This window comes from Glycine max, chromosome 15 (genome assembly GCF_000004515.6).
Source record: "Glycine max cultivar Williams 82 chromosome 15, Glycine_max_v4.0, whole genome shotgun sequence".
In the NCBI taxonomy this organism is placed as follows: Eukaryota; Viridiplantae; Streptophyta; class Magnoliopsida; order Fabales; family Fabaceae; genus Glycine; species Glycine max.
Genome location: NC_038251.2, coordinates 52776006 through 52801690, shown reverse-complemented (window position 1 = coordinate 52801690; position 25685 = coordinate 52776006). Strand labels below are relative to the sequence as shown.

At 31.7% G+C, this 25685-nt stretch overlaps 1 protein-coding gene and 3 pseudogenes across 2 annotated transcripts; 1 reads left to right on the top strand and 3 right to left on the bottom strand.

Moving 5' to 3' along the window:
• Positions 1-6342: 6342 nt before the first annotated feature.
• LOC100782493 (vicianin hydrolase-like) lies at positions 6343-9962 on the top strand (annotated as a pseudogene). The gene is made up of 13 exons (XR_418606.3): positions 6343-6528; positions 6953-7022; positions 7400-7458; positions 7547-7622; positions 7708-7779; positions 7871-7958; positions 8052-8304; positions 8435-8550; positions 8664-8878; positions 8975-9006; positions 9177-9279; positions 9406-9514; positions 9614-9962. The product of XR_418606.3 is annotated as a vicianin hydrolase-like (transcript).
• Positions 9963-18668: 8706 nt separating this feature from the next.
• LOC121173516 (sucrose synthase 2-like) lies at positions 18669-21032 on the bottom strand (annotated as a pseudogene).
• Positions 21032-22326, bottom strand: LOC100783214 (pentatricopeptide repeat-containing protein At3g49170, chloroplastic-like; annotated as a pseudogene).
• Positions 22327-23718: 1392 nt separating this feature from the next.
• LOC100782673 (serine/threonine/tyrosine-protein kinase HT1) lies at positions 23719-24987 on the bottom strand. Its single transcript, XM_006598591.4, has one exon. The coding sequence runs from the start codon at positions 24985-24987 to the stop codon at positions 24001-24003; it is 987 nt and encodes a 328-aa protein (XP_006598654.1). The 3' UTR covers positions 23719-24000.
• Between the last annotated feature and the right edge of the window lie 698 nt (positions 24988-25685).

Sequence of the window (25685 nt, the reverse complement as noted above, 5' to 3'; positions counted from 1 at the left end):
ATGGATCTCACACTTGTTTTTTCTATTTTAATTAATACAAATACTTCTTCTCAATTTTATATCATTCTCCTCTCTTACACTCAATCAAACCATACCTTAATCAAATCATTCATTCTTTTTCGCCAGACTCGGGGTTGTGATATTTTATAGTATCAACTTTCTCCAAAATAATAATAATTATAACTTAATAAATAAATTATACTACATGAAATATAAAGATGTGAAATTATTAATCAAACTCATTTAATTAATTGGGTATTGTTTTGTGTCCTAAGAACTTTCGTTAAGGAATTAAAAGGAAAACATATTTAATATAAAAATATAGGAGAACGTAAAAAATATAAATTTTGTGCATTTCAATAAAAAGTCTTTCTATTTTAAGTTTTTTAAAAGTGTTTTAGAATACTTTTTAGCATTTTCCTGGTTAATTTTGTAGAAGTGTTGTTTTTGATAAATTTTTGGATCATTGTGAAACATTGCAGAGTTTCAATAAGCTTTACTTATGACATTTATTGATGACCAATATCTTTGTTGGATTGAAGAGATTTAGTGTTGAATTATTGAGATTCTTAAATTGAAAAGGCTAAAAGGAAGTAATGCTTAAGAATTCAAAAAGAGGTCATGTATGGGAGATACTTTAAGATAATCTCTAATAGAGATCTGGGATTTTTTCTTCTTCTGATTAAGCACCAATTCAAAATATGTATCTTTGAAACTCTAGCATCTTTTCCCGTTTAACATGTGAGCAAAATTGGCTTTTCTCGGAATACACTCCATGCATTATTTCGTTTGTCTGTATCCATTTTGAAAAATAGTAGGTACAATTATTAGTTTATCTTATCATTTCATATGCATTTCTTTAGTTGTTCTTCTTCTTACTTTTCATTTAGTTAATTATTCCAATCGCCATTTAGTCAGAAGGGGTTTAATTAATTTTCCTTCTCACAGTAGGTGACCAAGATGCCTTTTCTTTCTACTTTCTACCCATGTCCATTTCATTTATGTTTACTTTTTTGTTTGAGTTTTAGGCTATTACAAGTGCAATTATTCGCTTTCAAAATTGTAAGGAAAAAATATAAATATTGAATAAATGATTTATCACTTTTTGTTAATCGCCTAATTTGTTTATTCACTTTGTTGTAGACCGCCCTAGTGTGTTATCTCTTTTACCGCTCACTCAAGAAAAAAAAAACAGCAAAAAAATCTCTTTTACTGTCAAATCTCATTATTATAAAGTTATTTCTAATTTTTACATTATTCAATTCTAATTTAATTCCTATCTTATTTGAATTATAATTTAAAAAGAATTGTTAATATTCAACCTAGTTAGTGTGCATTAGGCCATATATATCAGCAAACTCCACCAAAAATTTAAGACAAAAATTCAAGTGCTCTCTATTTTGATCAATAATAAAAAATAGCAGAGTCTCATAAGTGTAGCATTTTATAGTTGGAAGCAATCATGCATCCTCAGCAACATATCCTGCTACTTCGTGATATCTGCAATACTTGGCTTTTTCCTTTCAATGGTTTGATAACATCCAAGTCTTCTTCCGTTTGTTCCACATTTAAGATTTCATTTGGGATCCGTCCCCGTTAAGTACTCAGAGGAGTATATTCTCCGTATCTTTGCCTTGCTCTATATCCTCTCCATCCGACTTTGGAGGCTTGTCCATCTTTGCTCCTATAGTATTTTTCTGAGAATATATTTATTTAATTAGTTTAATATTATGTATGATATCCATATTAATTGCTATGATTATTATTATAGTATCTTTGCTGCATGTTGGGTTGCTTTCATCCGGATCATATATATATATATATATATATATATATATATATATATATATATATATTATTTCATTTATTTAGTCTCAATAGTTTCCAGACTTATCCTTGTTGGTCTCTATAATTAATAAATAAATTTTTTATTCCTTGAAATTTACATTTTAATTCTCAATAATTTAAAAAAATTAATGGTAAAAACCTTTTGGGAATTAAAATGTAAATTTTAGAGCCTAAGAATTTCACTTATTAAACTTAGGAACTAAAAAATTCACTTAGAGACCAAGAGATAAGTTGAGAAACTATAAGGACTAAATGAGTAATTAAGTCTATATTAAAATATGAAGCATTTAATTATGTTTTTATTGTTGTTCAATTTTAAAAAAATTGTCACATAACTATCTTGGTAATATATAGATATAATTCAATGACTAGATCAATAAAATTCATTCTATATCAATTTATTACATAGTGTAATAATTACATATGTTACATGGATGTAATTTGATCCTCTTCGACTTAAATATATATAAATAAAAATAAATTAGTGTTGTGTGTTTTACACGGACATTAAATTCATATTTTTTAATTTATAAGAGTAGTTTTCTTAGTATTTTAAAATTTTCATATACTATTAATTATTTAATTTAAATTTTAATAAATATATGTTAGTAAATATGTCAATATATTTTTATATACACACATGTTCCAAAAATGTTATTGTTGAAAGTATTGTCCTAAGTAAGACCTCCTTCATTTTGATGATGTCTTGCATGCTCATTTTTTATTTTCTTTTAAAAAAGTTAATTTAGTTAATTTTTTTGTGTGATTTGCGTACTTGCTTTGGGATAAAAGAAATAGTGAAATTATTTAATTACAATATAATTTATTTTGTAAAGCTTTAAATGTCATATAAATATGTTATTAAAAAGACGTCATGTAGTTTGGGCAGGAATTGAAATAAAAATTAAATTATATTAATGTTAATTATTTAAATTAATACTTGAAAATTTGATTAATTTCAAATTAAATTATTTTTAAAAATATATTAAGTCATTTACCTACATAAATTTTATTTTTAGTTTTACTATGTTTAATTATATTTTAAATTAAATTTGTTTAAAAAGTAACTTGTTCATTAAATATTTTTCATGAATAAATATCATAAGAAATGAAATTTTATTAAAATAAAGAAATAAGTATTTTTTCATAATTAATTTTTAGTCAAATATTCTCGAACGGATATGTTTCATCAATAATAAAATATTGTCTGATTTTTATTTGCAAGGTCTAAATTTTACCATGATAAAAAATATTATTAAATAATTTATTAAATATTTTTCGTGAATAAATGTCAGAAGAAATGAAACTTTTTAAGATAGATAAATATTTTTCTATAATTATATTTGAACCAAATATTCATGGACCGGAGAGATATATTTTAATCAATAGTAAAATCGTATACATTTTAATTTGCAGGTCTAAATTTTAGTATAATATGCAAAAAACTATTATTAAATTATTTTGCATAATTATTTTATAATAATCATTGTAAAGGATACAATCATTTATCATATCATTGTTGAACTAAAAAATACATCAAATAAAACTTATATAAGAAAATAAAATTCATAAAATAGTTAGTGCAAAAGCTAAATTGCAAAGTATTTTTTTATTAATTTCTATTAATTCGGCCGAAACAAATGTATTATAATTAAGGAAATTATTTTAAAAATAACTATTATTAATCATTAGAAAACAAAAATGATACTAATTACATTTATTATTTTGAAGGAAATAAATATTGGACATGTAATATCATCTCATATTACAAAATCTTCTTTACACACACATATATATATATATATATATATATATATATATATATATATATATATATATATATATATATATATATATATATATATATATATATATATATATTAGATAGTAGATTAATTACAGCATATTTAATGAAATTATTCTAAAATTATCTTTTAATTAATTGAAATTAACTAGCTTTTAATTTACATAAAAATTATTTGATTGTGTTTGTATTTTAATTTGAAGGAAGTTTCATGTAAATCTTAATTTTGTTGATGACCCATCTGACTTGATGTATGCAGTGTTAAGAATCCAAACCAGGAATTAATGTGGGGCATCAACATTCAACATCTTTGCACAAAACAAATAAAAAGGTATGATAACTGTACAATTGGAAAATCTTGTCAATAATGAAATTTGGATCATTGTCTTTTGGCATTGATTACTGCATGAGCGGGTCTGACAAGTCTTTTCCCTCGCTCAATTATAATAGGAAAAGCTTACAGCCACGTTAACTTGTCTATGTTGTGGAATGGATAATCATGTCTATTTTGAGAAAAGCAAATCCAGTTTCTTATAATTGTTTTTTCCCTTATTACATCTGTCAAGTGCAATTTAGGAAAGTTTCTATATATACCAAGTGTGCTATAAAGATATTTTAGTAACTATTATATATATATTCCTAGAAAAAATGTCAAACAAACACATATTTTAATTATTTTTAGGCGTATGAAAAATATTTTTGGCTATTTTTAATAGTTAATCAAACACATTTGTATAATGATATTTTCATATCTTATTCCCAAAAATAATATTCTTGGGAACTAAAAACATTTTCTGTGAAACAAATTCTCCCTTAAAATTCTTAATTTTATAAAAATTATTTTAAAAATTAAATTTAATATTTTTTATTATCATGTTATTAGTACGAGTATTTTTGAACTTTATCAACAATTAATTTTCATAAAAAAACTTGACTGATTATCTTTGGTAGAATTTTCCTCCATCCACAATAAATAAATTATCATTTTGAAAACCATAATATAGATATAAAATTAATCATGATTTTTTTATCCACAATAAATAGATTATCATTTTGAAAATATTACATCAATATGTCAAAATTAAATTGATTTACTTTATCCCAAGAAAAGTGCTATAAACATAATATAGACATAAAATTCGTTGTAGAATCAATTTAATAACAACATAGATCTTCATGCCATGTGTCGATCTTGAGAAAACACTCTCTAGATACCATGATTGAAGTATCCTTCATGTTGTCAAACATGTCTGCAACAGGAACAATGTGACTCTTTCCACATTTGTTAGAGCAAGAGGTATTGGACAATCCTCTTTTAGGTAAGTGTGTGCATTTAGACTTACATGTCCAAGTTTTCCTCAAAATTAACAAACATCTACACACTCATCATTGTCATTAGGATTTATATGATATCTTAGAAGTTTATCTAAGTTCTCATATCCTCCAACAAATTTGAACATATGCTTCTTTAAAATGTCAATTTCTTCATGAAGTTTTTCAACATTATGTGATTGACCATTTAAAGAAGAAGGATCTGCTTCCAATTTCAACAACTTATCATTCAACCCCCCCCCCCGCAGTGTTATTTTTTTTATACTTTTTCCGTTGATATGTATTGATTATTCAAAAAATCTTACATATAATTGTTGTGATTTGAAACGGAGTGCAAGAGTGTAGGTAGGACCCATGTTGTTGCTGTTTTAGAAGACTGAGACAAAGATGATAAGATATGTATTGATTATATACAGGAGTCAATTATTAAAATTAGAAAAAAGCCAGAATAACAACTTATCATTCACCCCGTGTTATTTTTTTTTTATATACTTTTTATGTTTGTGAAATAAAACATTCAATACATTATTTAAGTCAGGAAAAAGAAAACCATAAAAAGTAAATTTCAATGAAACTTATTATAATAAAAAAAATTGATTTTATGATAATAATTTAGATATTAATATATTTTTGAATAAATCATTAATTGTAACACCCTAAAAAATATTACATTTTATCGGCTTATAATACTAAATTTTGAAAAGTTAAAATATAAGAATATCATACATAACTATGTAGAAATTAAAACTTAATGATGCATAACATGAATAAAACTTAAACAAATTTTTTTGATACTTCTGTGCCTTCCATGAACATAAACTAACTCTCATACATTGGGAGTACAAAATTATACTAATCCTCTTCCAAGCAAGCAAATCTATGCTAAAAAAAACATGAAACCAAAAGGAATGATATATACATGATCTCAATAAGGATTCTAGGTAATTGACTATCTATTTTAGAGATGCTTTTATTTTTAACTCTCATGTCTTCTCCTTTTCTTGTCTTAAGCACTTTATCTCGCCACTCCAATTGCTTTTGGAACCTCGAAGCATTAATATATGGTAACATTTATTGTGCTTAGACGAATTAAGCTTGAATTCCCAAGAGAGTCATGTTGTTCTCTATCTGAAGAAAAGAAGAAAATAATGAAAGTTCAAAAACTGACGTAATAATAAATTGTTTAAAAATTCTGTACACCAAAAATGGATATTTACTTTATCATTAATAAAGATGAATATAGGTTATTAGTAAAGATATCAGAAAAATAGAACGTGTGAAATGCAGGATAGGGAAATTAGGTGTGGCAGTAGTCCTCCTTGGTGTATAAATAGATCGCATTGGCCTGAGATTTTTGGATACCAAAAGCAGCAATGAAAGCAATAAGTCCCTCCTTCCTCTGCCTTATAACTCTTGTGGCCCTTTTGGCTGGTAGCATTGAAAGTGCACCAGCAAGCGTGAAGCCAAGCCATTATGCTGCACCATTCAATAGGAGTGTTTTTCCTTCTGGTTTTCTATTTGGAATAGGCTCTGCAGCTTACCAGGTTCTAGTCACCACACAACAATGCATTCTGTTAATAAATATAATATACATTTCGGTGTGTGACAAATTTTGTTGTTTTGGTCCCTTAAAATGATCATTATAAAGTTCGGTATGAAAGTTTCAACTTGCTAACAATTTGATCCTTTCTACTTGTCAACTTGTAATAACTTCATCTTTCAAGTTTCAAAGGTGTAATTCTAAAGTTATGGTTAGTTGTACTTCTAATGATCAATCAAATTGTATATTAATTCTAAAGTTATGGTTAGTTGTACTTCTAATGATCAATCAAATTATATATTAATTCTTTTGTGGTTTCTTTGGTTAGTACATATCAGGGGTTTAACTTATAAATTAATTTTCTTACAAACTGTTGAGATCTCTTCTCTTAACTTACTGATCTGTAAGAAGCAATTGTTAATTCTCAGATAGAAGGAGCAGCAGCAATAGACGGCAGAGGACCAAGTATATGAGACACCTACACTAAACAACAACCAGGTTAACTCTCTTGACTAAACAAAAGAGTTGGTTGGTTTTTTTGTCCAAAATTCTTGTTATCCCTAATATATTTAATACATCATTACTTAATCAATAATTGGACACTATATTAGCCTAAATCTACCTTCTTTTTTTTTTGTTACAAGAAATGGATTGAATGGTGCCAAAGCACTGTCTGAATTAAAAATATACTATGGCTAAGTGTTATATTGTTGTTGCCAACTGTGATGGTTTTCAACTTATATTTTTTTAACTCTACTTTATACTAAAAACATATTATAATAATATTTTTTTAGTGGGTAGGATCTCATCCATGAAAAATGTCACTGGATAGCTACCATACCCTTCTAACAAGGTTTTTCTTGTGTATTGAGCAGGGAAGATTTGGGATCATAGTGATGGAAGTCTAGCAATTGATTTTTATCACCGGTACAAGGTAAACTTACTGGCAAGATTAATTAATTATTAGTCCTCTATATATGTCGAATTAGAGAATTAAACTGCATGCCCATACAATTTCATAGAGCGACATAAAGATGGTGAAAGAAGTTGGGTTGGATTCATACAGATTTTCCATCTCATGGTCCAGAATATTCCCCAGTAAGATAATCCTATGTTTAATTGCCCAAAGTAAATATTAAGTCATGTTAAAAACGATATTTAAGCATTCAATTATTTGGTGCAGAGGGCAAGGGAGCAGTTAACACCTTGGGGGTCAAGTTCTACAACGATCTCATTAATGAGATTATAGCAAATGGTAAACATGAATTGATATTTGAGTTACCCATGCATTCATTTATTTTCAACCTTTTCGTTGATAACTTTGTTTTGGATTTTATTTGGGGCAGGCTTAAAACCATTTGTCACGCTGTTTCATTGGGACCTCCCACAAGCTCTTGAAGATGAATATGGGGGATTTCTCAAACCTGAAATAGTGTAAATAAATACTCAATTATATATGATTCACTATAGTATTTTTAAATAATGAAAAAGAAAATATAGTAAATGTTTATGGAAAAATAAAAATAGGGAGGACTTCCGTAACTATGCTGACTTTTGCTTCAAGACATTTGGTGATCGGGTGAAGCACTGGGTAACCCTAAATGAACCATATGGCTACAGCGTGAATGGCTACAGTGGTGGAAGTTTTGCACCAGGTAGATGTTCTAACTACGTTGGAAAATGCCCTACTGGTGATTCTTCCACCGAGCCCTACATTGTTAACCATCACTTAATACTTGCTCATGGAGCAGCAGTCAATTGCTACAAGAACAAATACCAGGTCATGCATATACTAATTAACCAATTAAATTTCTTATTCATTACTAAACATTATTATTTTAACATCACACAAGTTTTGTAAAATATTTGCTTTATTTGTTGTATATTAAATGTACCATATATATATATAGGCTCATCAGAAAGGACAAATTGGAGTCACCATAGTGACTTTCTTCTTTGAACCAAAATCTAATAGTGATGCTGATCGCAAGGCAGCAAGGCGAGCTCTGGACTTTATGTTTGGCTGGTATGTATTTCTCCTATTAATTAAAGATACAACTTTGATCTATTGGATTATCCAATAAATTTTAATTCATAAGCAATTGATGGTTGAACTTAATTATATATTTATTTTTTCAGGTTTGCTAATCCCATTACATTTGGTGACTATCCTGAGAGTATGAGATCTTTAGTTGGTTCTAGACTCCCCACATTCACCAAAGCTCAATCTGAAAGTCTCAAAGGTTCATATGATTTTCTTGGTATAAATTATTACACCTCAAATTTCGCGGAATATGCTCCACCAACCGCCACTAACAAGACCTATTTCACTGATATGCTAGCCAAACTTTCTTGTAAGTTCATATGGAAACACTCAATTAATTAAAATCTTCTGTGATTAATATATTGGATTTTAACATTATGAATAATCAATTTTCTCTTCATTGCAGCGACCAGGAAAGGTGTACCCATTGGCACACCGGTATAATTGTTTCTCCATGCTTCCTATCGTGCTTTATTTTTTTAATTTTTAGTCTAGCCATTGTACACCATTGATCATGTACGTAGCACATAATTTTTTATCTATGTTAAAAAAAACATTTTTGCAATATTCTACTCAAATTAATGAAGCAAAATCTTTTTGTTGTGCAGACTCCTCTGAGCTGGCTCTTTATCTATCCGGAGGGACTTTATAAGCTCATGACATACATAAGGGACAACTACAATAATCCACCGGTGTACATTACCGAAAATGGTATATACTATTTTTTTTTATGTTAATAGAGAGGGAAAAATTATATTAAAACAATCCTTACATATATGAAACATTTTACTATATTTTCTACTTAACATAACATTATTATTATTATTTTGTTCTCAGGCGTTGCGGAATCAAAGAATGACTCACTTGCAATCAATGAAGCCCGAAAGGATGGTATTCGAATTAGATACCATGATGGCCATCTCAAATCCCTGCTTCATGCGATCAAGTAAAAGGGTTTCTCTCTGGTTTAATAGAAAATTAATTTAAGCATAATTAAATATATAATATGTTGATGATTTTTGGTTATTCCTTCTTTATCTTGCAGAGATAGAGTTAATGTGAAGGGCTACTATATATGGTCATTTTCAGATAGCTTTGAATGGGATGCTGGTTACACAGCTCGATTTGGCATCATATATGTGGATTACAAGAACAATTTGAGTAGATACCCTAAGTCCTCTGCGTTTTGGCTGAAAAAATTCCTTCTCAAGTGATCTAAATCTATTGTTCCTTTGGCATGCATGCCCAGTTTTTCTTCTTGTTTGTTTCCTGGATATCACAGACATGCAGTGTGTATCACTTGCTCTTCGATTCGGATCAATGTAATCAAGTCATCGTTGATATCAAATAAATAATGGCATGCCAGAGAATGGAATAAATTATCTTTTCAACAATGTGTTCGAGTTGTTGCATCAATGCTATTATATATTTAATAATTAAAAAAATTATCCCTATATTTTTTCTATACCAATGTGCATAAAGAATATTAGATTAATGTGTTATTTAGAATATTCGATGGGATTAAATTCCTTCTTTTTAATATTGAATGGATTGTTAGCAACGACCAACCGGAACACTAAAGATAAAACCACACACATGCAAACAATGGTTTAATATAACGACCTTCGGCAAGTGTATGTTGGAATTACATTCCTGCTTCTTAATATTGATATTTTTATAAGTAAGTCTTTAAAAATAATAGGCACTATTATTAAAAGAAAGATTAAAAACATGACTATTTGAATGAGACCTTTAGCAACGGCAACCGAAATATTAAAGATAAAATCACACAGATGCACATAAAATCTTTAGCAAAGCGATATTTTCTTTTTCTAAATCCATAATAATAAATTTATGATACATTATTACCACATCATCCGTGTATCGTAAGGTGAGGCTTTACCCCCGCACCCTCAACCCACATTGTAACCCAACAACAAGTGACTCAAGTCCAAAGGACATATGCTCTATTGTGTTCGGCTCCACTGCACTCCATCATCCATCCACCCATAGAATACAAGCCATGCACAATAATTGTTGGAATACAAGTCTGAAAATGAAATCTTACATTGGATAAAAATAGGTAAGTTGAATAATATATATTTAGAAAAATCCATAAATCTGATGTCTTAAGGTTTTAAGTTAAAGTTTTAAGTTAGAAGCAAATGGTTAACTTTGTCTTTGCAAATGGATTATTGCAACTTTTACTTAATATTAAGAATATCCTTGCGCATACACAAGAAGTGGGAAGAAGGGCCAAGAAATTGCATACCATATACCATACATAATAGTATCATTATAGTCACAACTTGTTCTTTGCATGTAAAGTATGCATGACTTATATTAACGATGAGTTGTTTTGCTTTATGAGATATCATAATTGTTGGGTTTTTTTTAAGTACAAATCACGAGTTATGAATGCTTTTTTTATTCAATCATTTCTAGTCATTAATAAAGAAATTACTTTTAACAATGCTAGTTCAACGTCGGTTCTCCTAAAATTGGTGTTGCTTTTAAAGTGATGACATTTTTGTAAATACAAGTAACATTTCAAAACGACTTTTGCGAAAACGTCATTGAAACCGTAAAATGACAACGATTTTTAGGAAAATTATCATGAAAATTCAGTATTCAAAGATGATGACTAATTTTTTGTTTTTGATTTGGACTTGCACCATAGCCCTCCTCACTCCATCTAGCTCATTCCGCCTTGATCTCTTTGCGCCTCTTAGTGCCACCGCCGTAGTGTTTCCTGCACCGTTGCTCTCTTACTGTTGAAGCTGTCATCGTCGTCATGGGGGTCGTGAGGGCATATTGGTGTTGCTGCATCTAGTACGTGTCTCATTCAATTGAATTCGTTTTACCTTTTTTATTCTCCTATAATTTGTGTGAGCTGATATATAGGATTAGATTTTTTAACGCCTTTTCTTTGAGCCCTTAAGTCTTATTATTAGTTGTTGTAGCACTCTAGAGAACCAATTAAGATGGTTGTAGTTGATGAATTTGGTGTTTCTTTATTAGCATGCCATGTACGTGCAGTATCAAGTGTTCCTTTGGCATGCATGCCCAGTTTTTCTTCTTGTTTGTTTCCTGGATATCACAGACATTCAGTGTGTATCACTTGCTCTTCGATTCGGATCAATGTAATCAAGTCATCGTTGATATCAAATAAATAATGGCATGCCAAAGAATGGAATAAATTATCTTTTCAACAATGTGTTCGAGTTGTTGCATCAATGATATTATATATTTAATAATTAAAAAAAATATCCCTATATTTTTTCTATACCAATGTGCATAAAGAATATTAGATTAATGTGTTATTTAGAATATTCGATGGGATTAAATTCGTTCTTTTTAATATTGAATGGATTGTTAGCAACGACCAACCGGAATACTAAAGATAAAACCACACACATGCAAACAATGATTTAACGACCTTCGGCAAGTGTATGTTGGAATTACATTCCTGCTTTTTAATATTGATATTTTTATAAGTAAGCCTTTAAAAATAATAGGCACTATTATTAAAAGAAAGATTATAAACATGACTATTTGAATGAGATCTTTAGCAACGGCATCCGAAATATTAAAGATAAAATCACACACATGCACATAAAATCATTAGCAAAGCCATATTTTCTTTTTCTAAATCCATAATAAGATTAGTTAGTTTGTATAATAATAAATTTATGATACATTATTACCAAATCACCCTTGTATCGTAGGGTGAGGCTTTACCCCCGCACCCTCAACCCACATTGTAACCCAACAACAAGTGACCCAAGTCCAAAGGGCATATGCTCTATTGTGTTCGGCTCCACTGCTCTCCATCATCTGTCCACCCATAGAATACAAGCCATGCACAATAATTGTTGGAATACAAGTTTGAAGGTAAAATCTCACATTAGATAAAAATAGGTAAGTTGAATAATATATATTTAGAAAAATCCATAAATCTGATATCTTAAGATTTTAAGTTAAAGTTTTAAGTTAGAAGCAAACGGTTAACTTCGCCTTTGCAAATGGATTATTGCAACTTTTACTTAATATTAAGAATATCCTTGCGCATACACAAGAAATGGGAAGAAGGGTCAAGAAATTGCATACCATATAGCATACATAATAGTATCATTATAGTCACAACTTGTTCTTTGCATGTAAAGTATGCATGACTTATATTAATGATGAGTTCTTTTGCTTTATGAGATATCATAATTGTTGGGTTTTTTTTTAAGTACAAATCACAAGTTATGAATGCTTCTTTTATTCAATCATTTCTAGTCATTAATAAAGAAATTACTTTTAACAATGCTAGTTCAACGTCGGTTCTCCTAAAATTGATGTTGCTTTTAAAGTGGTGACATTTTTCTAAATACAAGTAACATTTTAACGACGACTTTTGCGAAAACGTCATTGAAATCGTAAAATGACAATGATTTTTAGGAAAATTATCATGAAAATTCAGTATTCAAAGACGATGACTAATTTTTTGTTTTTGATTTGGACTTGCACCATAGCCCTCCTCACTCCATCTAGCTCATTCCGCCTTGATCTCTTTGCGCCTCTCAGTGCCACCGCCGTAGTGTTTCCTGCACCGTCGCTCTCTTACCGTTGAAGTTGTCATCGTCGTCATGGGGGTCGTGAGGGCATATTGGTGTTGCTGCATCTAGTACGTGTCTCATTCAATTGAATTCGTTTTACCTTTTTTATTCTCCTATAATTTGTGTGAGCTGATATATAGGATTAGATTTTTTAACGCCTTTTCTTTGAGCCCTTAAGACTTATTATTAGCTGTTGTAGCACTCTAGAGAACCAATTAAGATGGTTGTAGTTGATGAATTTGGTGTTTCTTTATTAGCATGCCATGTACGTGCAATATCAAGTGGCACATTCTTGACATTATCGAAGAAAAGGATGAAAAAACTTCAATCCGTGTTGTGACATATAATTCAAGCTTTTATAATAGTTTTGTTTATCATATACATTATATTGATTTTTCAATAATAAAAAAAGTTTTCATAGACTATATCGTTTTAATTATTGCATTGATTAAATGTAAACTAAATGGTAGGATTGGGAGTAATTTTTTTGATTGATGAATTTGTTTCTTGCTTTTCAAATACACCAGTACCACAACGTAAGGGACATTATAGAATGTACTTCATTAATCTTTGACACATAAAATAAAAATAGCATTGTATTTGTGTCATAAATCAAACTAGTTAGGTTTAGGGATAGAGTAATAGAGTATGTTGATTTGTCTCTTGCACCAGATGGGACAACATACATAGTACATAGGCGCAGCCATGCTTCATAGCAAAAATGTTTGTTATGATCGAAAAAGCATTATGGAAGACCTTCCCTAGGAAATGTCTAATCTTATATGGGGTGCCTTAATTATGAAGAGGAGCTCATTGATCTTCTCATTTCACATGATATTTGTTTAGCAACATGATGGCGTCTCTTAACTAAACAATCCAAACTTAGAATGGGACAAAATGGTTGTTATTCATCTACTATAATTTAATATTTACCTTATTCTCGTTTATTATGGTCCAATGATCCTACTTAGCAAACTCCTTGCCTTGAAGAATACTCTATCAAACCCGTAAAACAAAAATAATGAATTTGAGTCTCTAGTAGCCTTCCAATTATTGCAATACAAGTGTGAATGTGAAGTCTAATATTTGATAGAAATAGGCAAGTTGAATTACATATATGTGAAAAGACCAATAAACCTAATGTCTTAAGGTTTTGAGTTAAAGTGTGGTGTCAAATTTACTTATCAAGTTGGTCAGTCTTAACCCATTTGGCTTTGGCCCTTGTGGGTTAGGGCAAATATGATCCAAAGGGACAAATGGGCCACATATATAAATGGCCCATAAGGCCAAAAAGGCCACAAGGTCTTGTGGGCTAGGGTTGTTCTATGGGTTAAAAAAGTTAGACCTTTTTTTAATTCTCATCATTGAAATATATATTTTATTATAATATTTTTTATTTTTGTATGAAAGAGTGTGTAAAAAAAATTGTATAAAAGAGGTTGATCGAAATTGGAAAAAATTAACCATGGTCAAGGTTGACCAAAAATAATCCCAACCAAAATTAATCCTACTTAAGGTTGGTTGAAAATAACTTTAGCCAGAAACGGCAAAAGATAACTCTAATCGAGGTTAACCAAAATTAACTGCAGACAAGGTCGGCTGAAAATAGCCTTAGGCGAGATCAACCAAAATTAATGTTAGTCAAGATTGGTAGAAAATAGTCTTAGCTAAGGTCGACAAAAAATAATCCTAGCCAATGTTGGTCGCAATTAACCTTAGTTCGGTCAACCAAAAAGAACCTTGTCAAAGTCGACCAAAAACAACCTTGAATGAGGTCAGGCGAAAAAAGCCCTACCGAGGTCGACCAAAAATAACCTCGACTAAGGTCAACCAAAAATAGACTTGGACGAGGTTGATATAGAACATAACCTTGTCTGAGGTTGAAAGAAAACAACTTTAGCCGAAATTGGTAAAAAAATAATCCTGGCTAATAATGGTCGAACATAAACCTTATCAAGTTCATCCAAAAACTATCCCGGCTGAGGTAGGTTGAAAATAGTCATGGTCGAGATTGGCCGAAAATAGATCTGAATAAGTTTAGCCAAAAACAGCCTTGGTCGAAGTCGAAAGAAAACAAGCTTGGTCGAAGTTGGTAAAAAATAACCTAGCTAATGTTGGTCAAACATAACCCCAGTCGAGGTCAACCAAAAACTACCCTTACCGTGGTAGGCTGAAAATAGTCATGGCCAAGGTTGGCTGAAAACAACTTTGACAAAGGTCAGTGAAAAACATCTTTGGTCAAGGTTGACCTAAAATAGTCCCGACTGAGGTTGACCAAAAATAGTCCCAACCGAGATTGACCAAAAATAACCAAGCAAGGTCAACCAAAAACTATGTTGACAAAGGTCGATCAGAAATGCTCTGGCTAAGGTCAACAAAAAACAATCTAGCAGATGTAGGGGAAAAAACTCTCCATTGAGATCGTCCAAAATTTATACATAAGTCTTTAAAAATAGTAGGCGCTATTATTTAAAGAAAGATTATCAACATGACTATTTGAATGGGATTGTTAACAACGACAACCGAAATATTAAAGATAAAATCACACGCGTGCACCCACACACACACGTAAATAACAATTTAATGAGGTTCGATAAGTGTGTTCACATCCTCAAGAGCAGAGCAATAGTTTCTTCTCTTTTTAATCCATAATAGGATAACTTCATTTGTATGAAAATAAATCTATGATTCATTATTACCAAATCACCCTTGTACCGTACCGTGAGGCTTTACCCCCGCACCCTCAACCCAGATTGTAACCCAACAACAAGTGACCCAAGTCCAAAGGGCATATGCTCTATTGTGTTCAGCTCCACTACATTCCATCATCTATCCACCCATAGAATATGAGCGATGCACAATAATTGTTGGAATACAAGTGTGAAGGTGAAATCTCACATTGGATAGAAATAGACAAGTTGAGAACCCATGAAAGCATTGGTTCGAGGTATAATGGTCTAACCATGATTGAATCGATAATAATAAAATAATGTTTTTATTATAGTATACAAAATAATACCAAATTTAAAAATTACATAATATTTAAAATTAAACTTCTTTTAAAAATATCACAAGTCATAACAAAGCCAAATCAAATATGACATCAAATTTAAGTTTAACATTATTCCTATGTGGTCCTCCTCGGGACACTTCGGCTTCTCTCCTAAGGCAAAAACCCTAATTTGCGAGGAGTTTGAACAAGATCAAAGCATGCATAGAAATAAATAGCTAACGGAGAGGAATTAGAAAGAGAAAGTGAATGAGGAGGAACGCAAGAGATGAATTGAAAGAGAAGTAGTATACCTGTGAAACGTTGATCAAAACCTAATTGGCGGATGGATTTCGATAGAGGTTGAAAAGAGGGGTTGAAGAGAGAAAGTTGTGTCCGTTAGGGATTGGTTGAGGGACTGCTTCGGTAGGAGGATGAAGTGGCTAGAGGAGGCGATAGAGAGAGGCAATGGAGGAGTTTGGTTCTCTTGGTGTGTTCACGAGAGAGAGAGAGAGAGAGAGAGAGAGAGAGAGAGAGAGAGAGAGAGAGAGAGAGAGAGAGAGAGAGAGAGAGAGAGAGGTTTTTGAGATTTTGAAGGGAGGTGCGAAGCCAAAACAAGGAATGAGAGTGCAATGAAGCAAAAACACCTAAAAAAACAACTAAGAAATTATCTAGTGTGGTTGGGAGTATTTATGCTTTTTTTTTAATACCTACTTCCTCTTGATAAACTAGTAATGTGTGAAGTTTTTCTTTAAGGATTAAAAACAAAATTTACTATAATATTTTAAAAAATATAAATGCATTATTTATACATTGTAATTATTAAGTGATTAATGATTGTGCTTAAAAATTTGTATAATTTATTTGGAGCAATTTTGGGGAAAAAAGTTTTAATATCTCATTGAAAACTAAAGCAATAGGTAATATTAAAAAATACAAGTAGTAGGTATTTCAACAAAGATTAACCACAAAGTTAGCTGAAATTTGATTTGATGAGTGTTTTCTATTTTCATTTTAAAAGAAAACAGAACATAAGATTGAAAATACGTTTATTTAAAATTTGGAAAATATTTTCAGAAAGACCGACCAAAAATTAAAAAAAAAAAAACATAATGTTTTCAGTATTTTTTGAATGAGTAAAAACGCAATGACACCTTAAATTAATTTTTTTCCTGAGACATGTTTTCTAAATCTTAAAATTAAAAAAAAAATTTCAAAAAATAAAAAAATGAACACTTAAACCAAGCAATGTAATTTTTCTCAAAATACAATCTAACATTAAAAATATAAGCATCTCTTTCAATAAGCATTTGAACCAATTTATCATGTCATGAGAAACTAACTTCACCTAAATTCAATTTCCATTTGTGAACAAATGCATGTTTTTTCTTGGAGTGTATAAGTTTTTATTTTATTAATTAGTTAAAAAATTAGTATGATTTTTAATATAATTATTATAAAAATTTAAAATTTATTATATAGTGATTTGTTATTAAACAACCGTGTATAAAATATTTACATGATCAAATAGATATATTGTCAAACACTATCAAATGTTTTTTCTTTTTAGTGTCCGTCCTCTTTATTATTTCTTTAGATAAAATCCTTCAAAATCAATTAATTATGTCATGCAAATAATTATCAACCGCATGCACAGGTGGTTTCGTTCGGAAGAATAATAGAAGAGATACAACTTAGATATGCTCAAACACTTGCGTAAAAATTTGACACTCTTGTTAGACTACTATGCACAACAAGATTTGCTCTTTTTTTTTTTTGTCTCATATTACAGAAAAAATAATTGTTCACATTAAATATCATGAAAATTGTGTCTTTGTTTATACAATATCCTTAAATTATTTTGCTTTAAAAGATTATGCTTATTTAAAATTTTGAAATAAAGAATTTATCTTTAAATGCGGTCATTTGTTGATGCCATTTTTAATGAATGATAACGCTGTAAACATAATCATAAAAAAGAAAAAGTAAATCATGTGATTATTAAATTTTAAAATGAGTTTTTATTTTATCTTATACATACATATATTTAAATAATTAAATATATTTGAATTGATATTTTCACATTAAAATAATTTGACCAAATTTTTTATAAATAGTTTGGTCAGATACATCAATTGAAACTATTACTTAAATTATATTTTAAATATTAGTCTATTAAATAAAACTAAAATCATATTTAATGTTAAACATTAAAAATCCATGCAACGTAGGGTCACCTAATTAGTTAGTTAGAAGGCAGAGTTTGTCAACAAAATATGCCGGACCCATTTTTCTGCATCACATATTTTGGTGACTCGAGAAAAGGAAATGCACTTGGTTGGTGCATGTTTCTTGGTTCTGCACTTATTTCTTGTAAAAGCAAAATACAAGCCCGGGTCTCTAAGTCTTCCACTGAGTCTGAATATCGGGCTATGTTTCTAGTCTGTTTTGAAATTATTTGGTGCGTTCATGAAAGACTGGATTGGCAACAATCTGAATGGCGCTAATATTGTCTGCATAGAGAGGTGTAGCCTCGATTCCACATTCACCTAGCTGTTGTCCGACATATCATTCGTTACTTGAAAGGTATTTCTCATAGGGGGCTATTCTTTCCTATTGGGACGTCTCTTTATTTGGTGGGTTATAGTGATGCTGATTAGGCAGGTTGTCGAGATACTCAAAGATCTGTCACAGGTTGGTGCATGTTTCTTGGTTCTACACTTATTTCTTGGAAAAACAAAAAGCAAGCTCGAGTCTCTAAGTCTTCCACTGAGTCTGAATATCGGGTTATGTCTCTAGTCTATTCTGAAATTATTTGGCTTCATGGTCTTTTAGCTGAGCTTGGTTTCCCTCAAACCGAGGCTACACCTCTCTTTGCTGACAATACTAGCGCCATTCAAATTGTTGCCAATTCAGTCTTCCATGAACGCACCAAACATATTGAAGTGGATTGTCATTCCATTCGTGAGGCTCTTGATAATCGTATTGTCTCTCTTCCCCACATTACCTTGCAACTTCAGCTTGCACATATATTTACCAAGGTTGTTCCTCGTCTTCGGCATGAGTTTCTCAATAACAAATTGATGCTCCTTGACCACCCGCATCAATTTGAGGGGTAATGTTAGAAAAGGAATTCGCTGGACCATTATTATCTTCCTAAAAATCAGCTGCTCTGTTATATGTATATTTATTTCCTATTATAAATTAGGAATAGTATTCAGCCTATTAATTAGATATATTTAGGATTCCTAATTTAGGTTGTACAAATCAGGAATTAGGACCAATTGTCATTAAAGTAGTTATAAATGCTATGTATTATATATAGAGATGAATGGAGAGAAGAGGCAGAAAAGCCAAATTTCTAACAGAAACATTCCTTTTGGGCCTGGTAGGTGCTGCTGGTATTGCTATCATTACCCACCTTTGGAAAATCAACCATGTCCTCAAGGTTGTAAAGGATTGCAAGTGTGTCTGCTATGAAGCGATACAGCTCCTCATTACATACCTTATTTGTTTAGGCAGCAACCCAACGAAAATTACCATTCAAATGATACTTTTTCATGAGCTTATGCATCTTCTCAATTTCTACAATTTCTGCTCTATCACTGGACTTCTTTACATTAATATAACCAGCTACTACAACAAGGTTGACCAGTTCCCTCAATATGTTGTTCTTACCAAAGCATTCTACCAATCCAGTTATGTTTTTCACTGTCTAACCTTGCCATGGAGAAAATTATGGGCTTTGACTTGTCTTTCAATGAACCAATGTATTCATTGGTCTGCTCAAGATCAAATAACAGCTTTTCAATTGAACTATGCAGGGATGTAAGCCTAGTATGCTTTTCATAGTAGGGGAAATATGTTGACATATCAGCTCCAGGAGAGACAATATTGAACTTGGGATTAAAAACATCAATGCCATAGACAACCCTATAGAGCCCGGGAAGAGTAAAACCAGTGTGGCTCTCATACTAGCCGACAGTATTTTTTGTTCCTGTAATCTCCTAGTATGTACTGGTGATGATAAAATCAACATTATATCTGGCTATTAGGTTAGCAGAAAATTGGCATGAAAAGTGGGATATATCCTCAAATTTCTTCCAATATAAATCTGAATCTGGATATTTTGTCTTCTCAAGTGCATACATGATTGTGCATTGGGTAACTCCCATTTTATAAGCCGATAAAGATGCAACAAGATTCCCATCACTGTAATTTCCAATGATGGAAGCAGGATGCCCTTGTAACTCAACAACAACTTCACTTGCAACAGCTTCTACATAAGTCTAAGTCCACACATCAAACCTTGAGATCCATTTACTGAGAGTTCCTAACTCTGATCTGAATGGAACTTGCAAAATATGAGTATGGTCAGTACCATTGACTCTTTCTAACCGCTGGTTACATGTTGTCCCCTTTGCATCAGCTATTAACCTGGTAACAATTAGAATTCTAGGAGTGAAATCAAGTCCTTGTTTCTTGATCTGAAGGAGCATCTCATTTTCAAGGGCACGCACTTGACCTAGTATATAAACAACTTGCCCACCAGTGTCAGGCAAACCCAAGACATTGGCTTGTCCAAAGTAGCCATGAGGAGATAATATATCAACATTGAATACCATTGGCTCTCTCTCAAGAAAAGTCTCTAGTGTATAATGATCAGGAGCCTGAAGAATATCTAGGAGCATATCAGATAATTCCAATACCCGTTCAGCAGTATCGCCCCAACCTCTCTCAAAATCCATTCCTTGTAATACATATTCAAACTCTGAATAGAGTGTACCACTAGCAAGCTTAGAAAGATAATCCTCGGCCATGGCTAATGCAGACTGAAGATTGGAAAAGGTTTGTACTCTATCATTTGTCATCAGAGTATGGCCCTTGTATTTGTGAGCTCGGAGGAAATCAAGCAAGGAATCTTTGTTGCGAAACATAATTGGTGAAAGGTGGCGATTAAGAAATTGGACACCATTGCCAATGTATGCGAAGTGGAATGGGCGAGGAAATGTGGCATTAAATGGCTCAAAGTCAAGCTCCAATACAAATTGTCATTAATCTTTCCATCTACAAGTTCTTCCTTGAAGCAAAGATATTCAGAAATGCTTAATTGCTCCACGCTGAGGTCAGAGACATTATTATGGACATATTCCCAAACACCAGGTCTTGGACGAACTGGTATTGCCACAAAAGGAGGCAAAAATATGACATCCTTCAAACAAAACAACAAGTCCCTGGAGTTGAATTCTAAAGAAGTGTCCTCAGGTTTCATTGAGAGTAAAGGAAGAAGATGAATCTCTAGATTCGGTTGAAAACCATCCTGGTTCCATGTGTGGTCGAGGTGAAAGGCCAGTGTAGGAAATGCAGAATCATGAAATGATACAGGATGATGTTGGGGCATTTTGTCAAATACCAATCTAGCAGTGTTGGCATCCCCACATTTCACATACAGAGTTATCAAAACATTAACCACATCGACATCTGACTTCAAGGTGCGCACAAATATGGTGCTATCATCTACCCAACTCCATCCTGCGGGTTCTGTTATTCTCCTTTGTTGCATAAGCCTTCTGACTTCAGCAACTTCATTCCATAAAGCTTTTCTTGCATAGATATGTGCTAGTGTTAAATATGGTGCTGCGCTACCGGGTTCCATCTTAATAAGTTGATCAGCAGCCTCCCTCCCGAGTTCTACATCTCCATAAATCTTACAAGAACTCAAGAAAGAACTCCAAATTACATAATTTGGATCATAAGGCATTTCTTCCATCAAATCCCTTGCCTTACTTAAATTTCCGTTTCTTGCATAAAGATCAAGCAAGCATATTGATCTATATCAGGAGACAGGCCATAATTTGTTGTCATTTTGTTGAAGTATTCCACCCCTTTGTCAAGAAATCCTGCATGATTACAAGTTGTTAAGACAGCAGTAAAGCAGATATTATGATCAGGAATAAACTCTTGCTTGGTCAATAGACAACCAAAAAGTTTCACAGCCTCTGAACTTCCCCCACATTGAGCATAACCCATGATCATGGATGTCCACAACACATTATTCTTCTTAGAAGTCTGATCTAACACACATTGAGCCTCGTCAATATCACCACCCTTTGAATACATATCAATCAAAGCACTGGCCACGAACACATTCCTTTCTGAACCCATTTTAATAACAACAGACTGCACTTGTCTTCCTTGAAGGAGAACTGCAAGGCTGCTGCAAGCATTTAAAATGGTGCATAAAGTATGATCAGTAGGACTCAATTTTTTTTTCCCTCATTTCTACAAATAGTTTCAATGCATCTTCACTGTACAGATTTTGAGAATATCCAGAGATCATAGAATTGTATACAACAGTATCCTTCTCACTAGTTTCATCAAATAACAATACAGCATCATCAATTTGTCCCCAATTTACGTAACAATCAATTAATGAGCTGACTACAAAATTGTTAGTATCATAGCCCCACTTGATGACATGAGCATGAAGAGTTGAACAATGTTGAAGTGCCCCATTTTTCCCCACACAGGCACTAATGACACTAGCAAAGGCAAAACAATTGGGCTTAATTTGGGTGCATAACATCTCTTTGAACAAGAAGCAGGAATCTCTTCCTTGTCCATTGATTGAGAATCCAGTAATGAGTGAAGTCCATTAATCCTGGAAATATACAGCAGCAAGCAACTGTCTTGTTTAGATTGTTTGTGGGTTGTGCCACCATATATCTAATTCTGATATTGATTTCAGTATGGTAGAAAAGTATACTAGTGCTGTTGGCTTCTTCTCATGTTATTAAACATTGTTACTCTTACTGTAAGGTTCAACATCACAAACAGAATGAGTGCAAAGGATCTCATAAGGTGAAAACAATGAATTAGAATTCAAAGAGCACCAAGGCCAGCTGTATACGAAATTAAAACCAACTGCAATTCAGAATATGTCATAAATCATAATACCAAATTCTCACCATGGGAAGGCTATAAAAAGGGACAATATGTTCATACACGACTATAAAAAGGGATAAAAGGAAAACGTGTATAACTAGCAATTTTCTAGCATAGTTAGTATTAACCACATCTTTCAAATTATAATCCAATCATGATTCATGACGCATACACAACGTGACACAACAACAGAAGAAGAAATCCTACAAAATGATATGTTCCACCAGCTGGAGGGCAAGAATGGGATCAACAAATCTTTGATCAAATGAATGGATATCAAAATGAACAACTACAAAGCTTGCAATAGAAAATGTTGAACGAGAGTAACTGAGTATATAAGTAATAAATTATCAGTTTTCTACTTCCACTCAATCAGCATTTGCTTAAGCAAGCAAACATTTGAAAAGAGAGTATAGTGAATTATAAACAAAGATGAAAGAATATAAATAGAGAAAGAAATAAAGATTGAAATTAACTGAATAAAAGTGAGCAAAATAAAGTGCTCACTCACACCATCCATTAGCTTTTGATTTTGTACTGTATTATATATATATAAACCTTTTGTACATAGACGATCAATTCATGTCTTCTTTTCTAATGAACAATTGACTCCAGAATTCAAACAAAATGAAATAGTTGACATGATGATAAATATCTAAAACAACTAACTCTTCCTTTCTAAAAACAAAGGAATGGTTGAACTACCAAGTTACAAAAATCAGGCCACTACTTAATGCACATGACCAATTTTATGAATACAAAGAGGAAACTCATTCTAATGATGATAATGATCCCGGCTACTACACCTTTGCACCATGTTTTGGGTTCCTTCAATGTCAACGACCCCCTTTCATTACCGAAAGGGTAATTCAGAATGTAAAAGTACACTCTTGATTACCATTTTCGTAATGAAAGAGGGTGTTGCTTGAGTTTCTTGGGGGGCAAGAAGCTGCAGCCTTGATCTAATTGCTCCAAAACTCGAACAATCTGGCAGAACTCAGGCCTCTTCTCTGGTTTCAATTCCCAACACTGCTTTATCAAATCACTCAAAACATGTGGGCAATGTGAAGGAATAATTGGCCTTGAATTCCTATCTGCAACAGCAACAGCAACCTGGATTGGACTCAAGCCCTCAAATGGTACTGTTCCACTCACCAACTCCCACAAGATAAGCCCAAAACTGTACACATCAACCTTTCTCCCATAGCGTTTGCCTTTGATCATCTCTGGCGCCATCCAACGGTACGTACCCCTCAAGGAGTCACACTTCGAAGCCTCACAAGCAATGCCAAAATCAGCAATTTTGAGGCGAATTTCCCCATCAACAAGTACATTCTCCGGTTTAAGGTCTCTATGAATGATCCCTTGTGCATGTATATACTCCATTCCACGAGCAATATCCAAAGCAAAATCTATCACCCTCTTCAGAGAAATTGGCTTGGACTCTAACTTGTTCAAATACACCCTTAAAGATCCCTTTTGCTGATACTCCGTGAGAATGCAATAAAAATCAGTGTCTTTGTGTGCGCCTATGAACTTCACAACATTTTGATGGTGGAGACGAGGTAGATGTGTGACTTCTCTTAAAAATTGAGCCTCTAAAAGGGATTTTGGGATTCCCTTTTGATCATTATATCGAACCTTGACGAATTTAACAGCAGCATGTTCCTTTTTGTATATACCATGGTAAATTTGACTATGAGCACCTTGAGAAAACTTGTGCCCAATGAAGAGATTAGAAAAGTCAATACCCCATTCTTGTGTAATTCCAATTGCATCATCTCTTCCACTACCATGCTGAAAACACTTTGTTAATGGCCATGATGATGATTCCTTGCGGTTCTTGCACTTATCGTGCAATTTGATTGATAACTTCCCCATAATAAATTAATAACTCTCTTATGAGAAGAATGGTGTCTGGTTATGATTTCGCTGAAACTAAAAACTCTTGATCGAAACCTGAATGAGTAGTGTTTAGTTCCTAGTTAGTCGGATCTAATCAAAAAGTTTGTTTATATCCTATATCAACTTCCCGCCATAATAATTAACAAATGTCCATTTTCTTAAAGTGTTATGCTAATTCAAATTTTAAAACTAATTAGGCATTTTTTTCTTAACTATCCTATCATTCTGGTTAAAAAAAAAAATCCTATCATTATCATTATATATTATGAAAATAAGGAGCATTTGGGTAAGCTTTGAAAAAACAAATTATAGTAAAATTTAAAAAAAAAATTGAAACTACAATTTTGATTTTTGAAAAAACATTAAATTATTTTTTAAGTTTAAAAAAACATTTTAAACATAAATTTAATCGATTGCTCTTACAAAAAAAAAAATCCATTGCTTTTAATACTAAATCAAATTGGTATATTTTAAAATTAAAAAAAATGGGCAGTTTTAAATCTCAGTAAATGGAAACACAATAAGTATAAAATTTGTTACGCTTCTTTAGTTTTTTTTAAAACAGAGAAAAAATGTTTAAAAACAGTTGTTTGAAACAACTACTTTTTCAATAAGTTGAAAACAAATTTACTGGATGATAGGAAATTCGTTGTAACAAACTACAAACAGGTGAT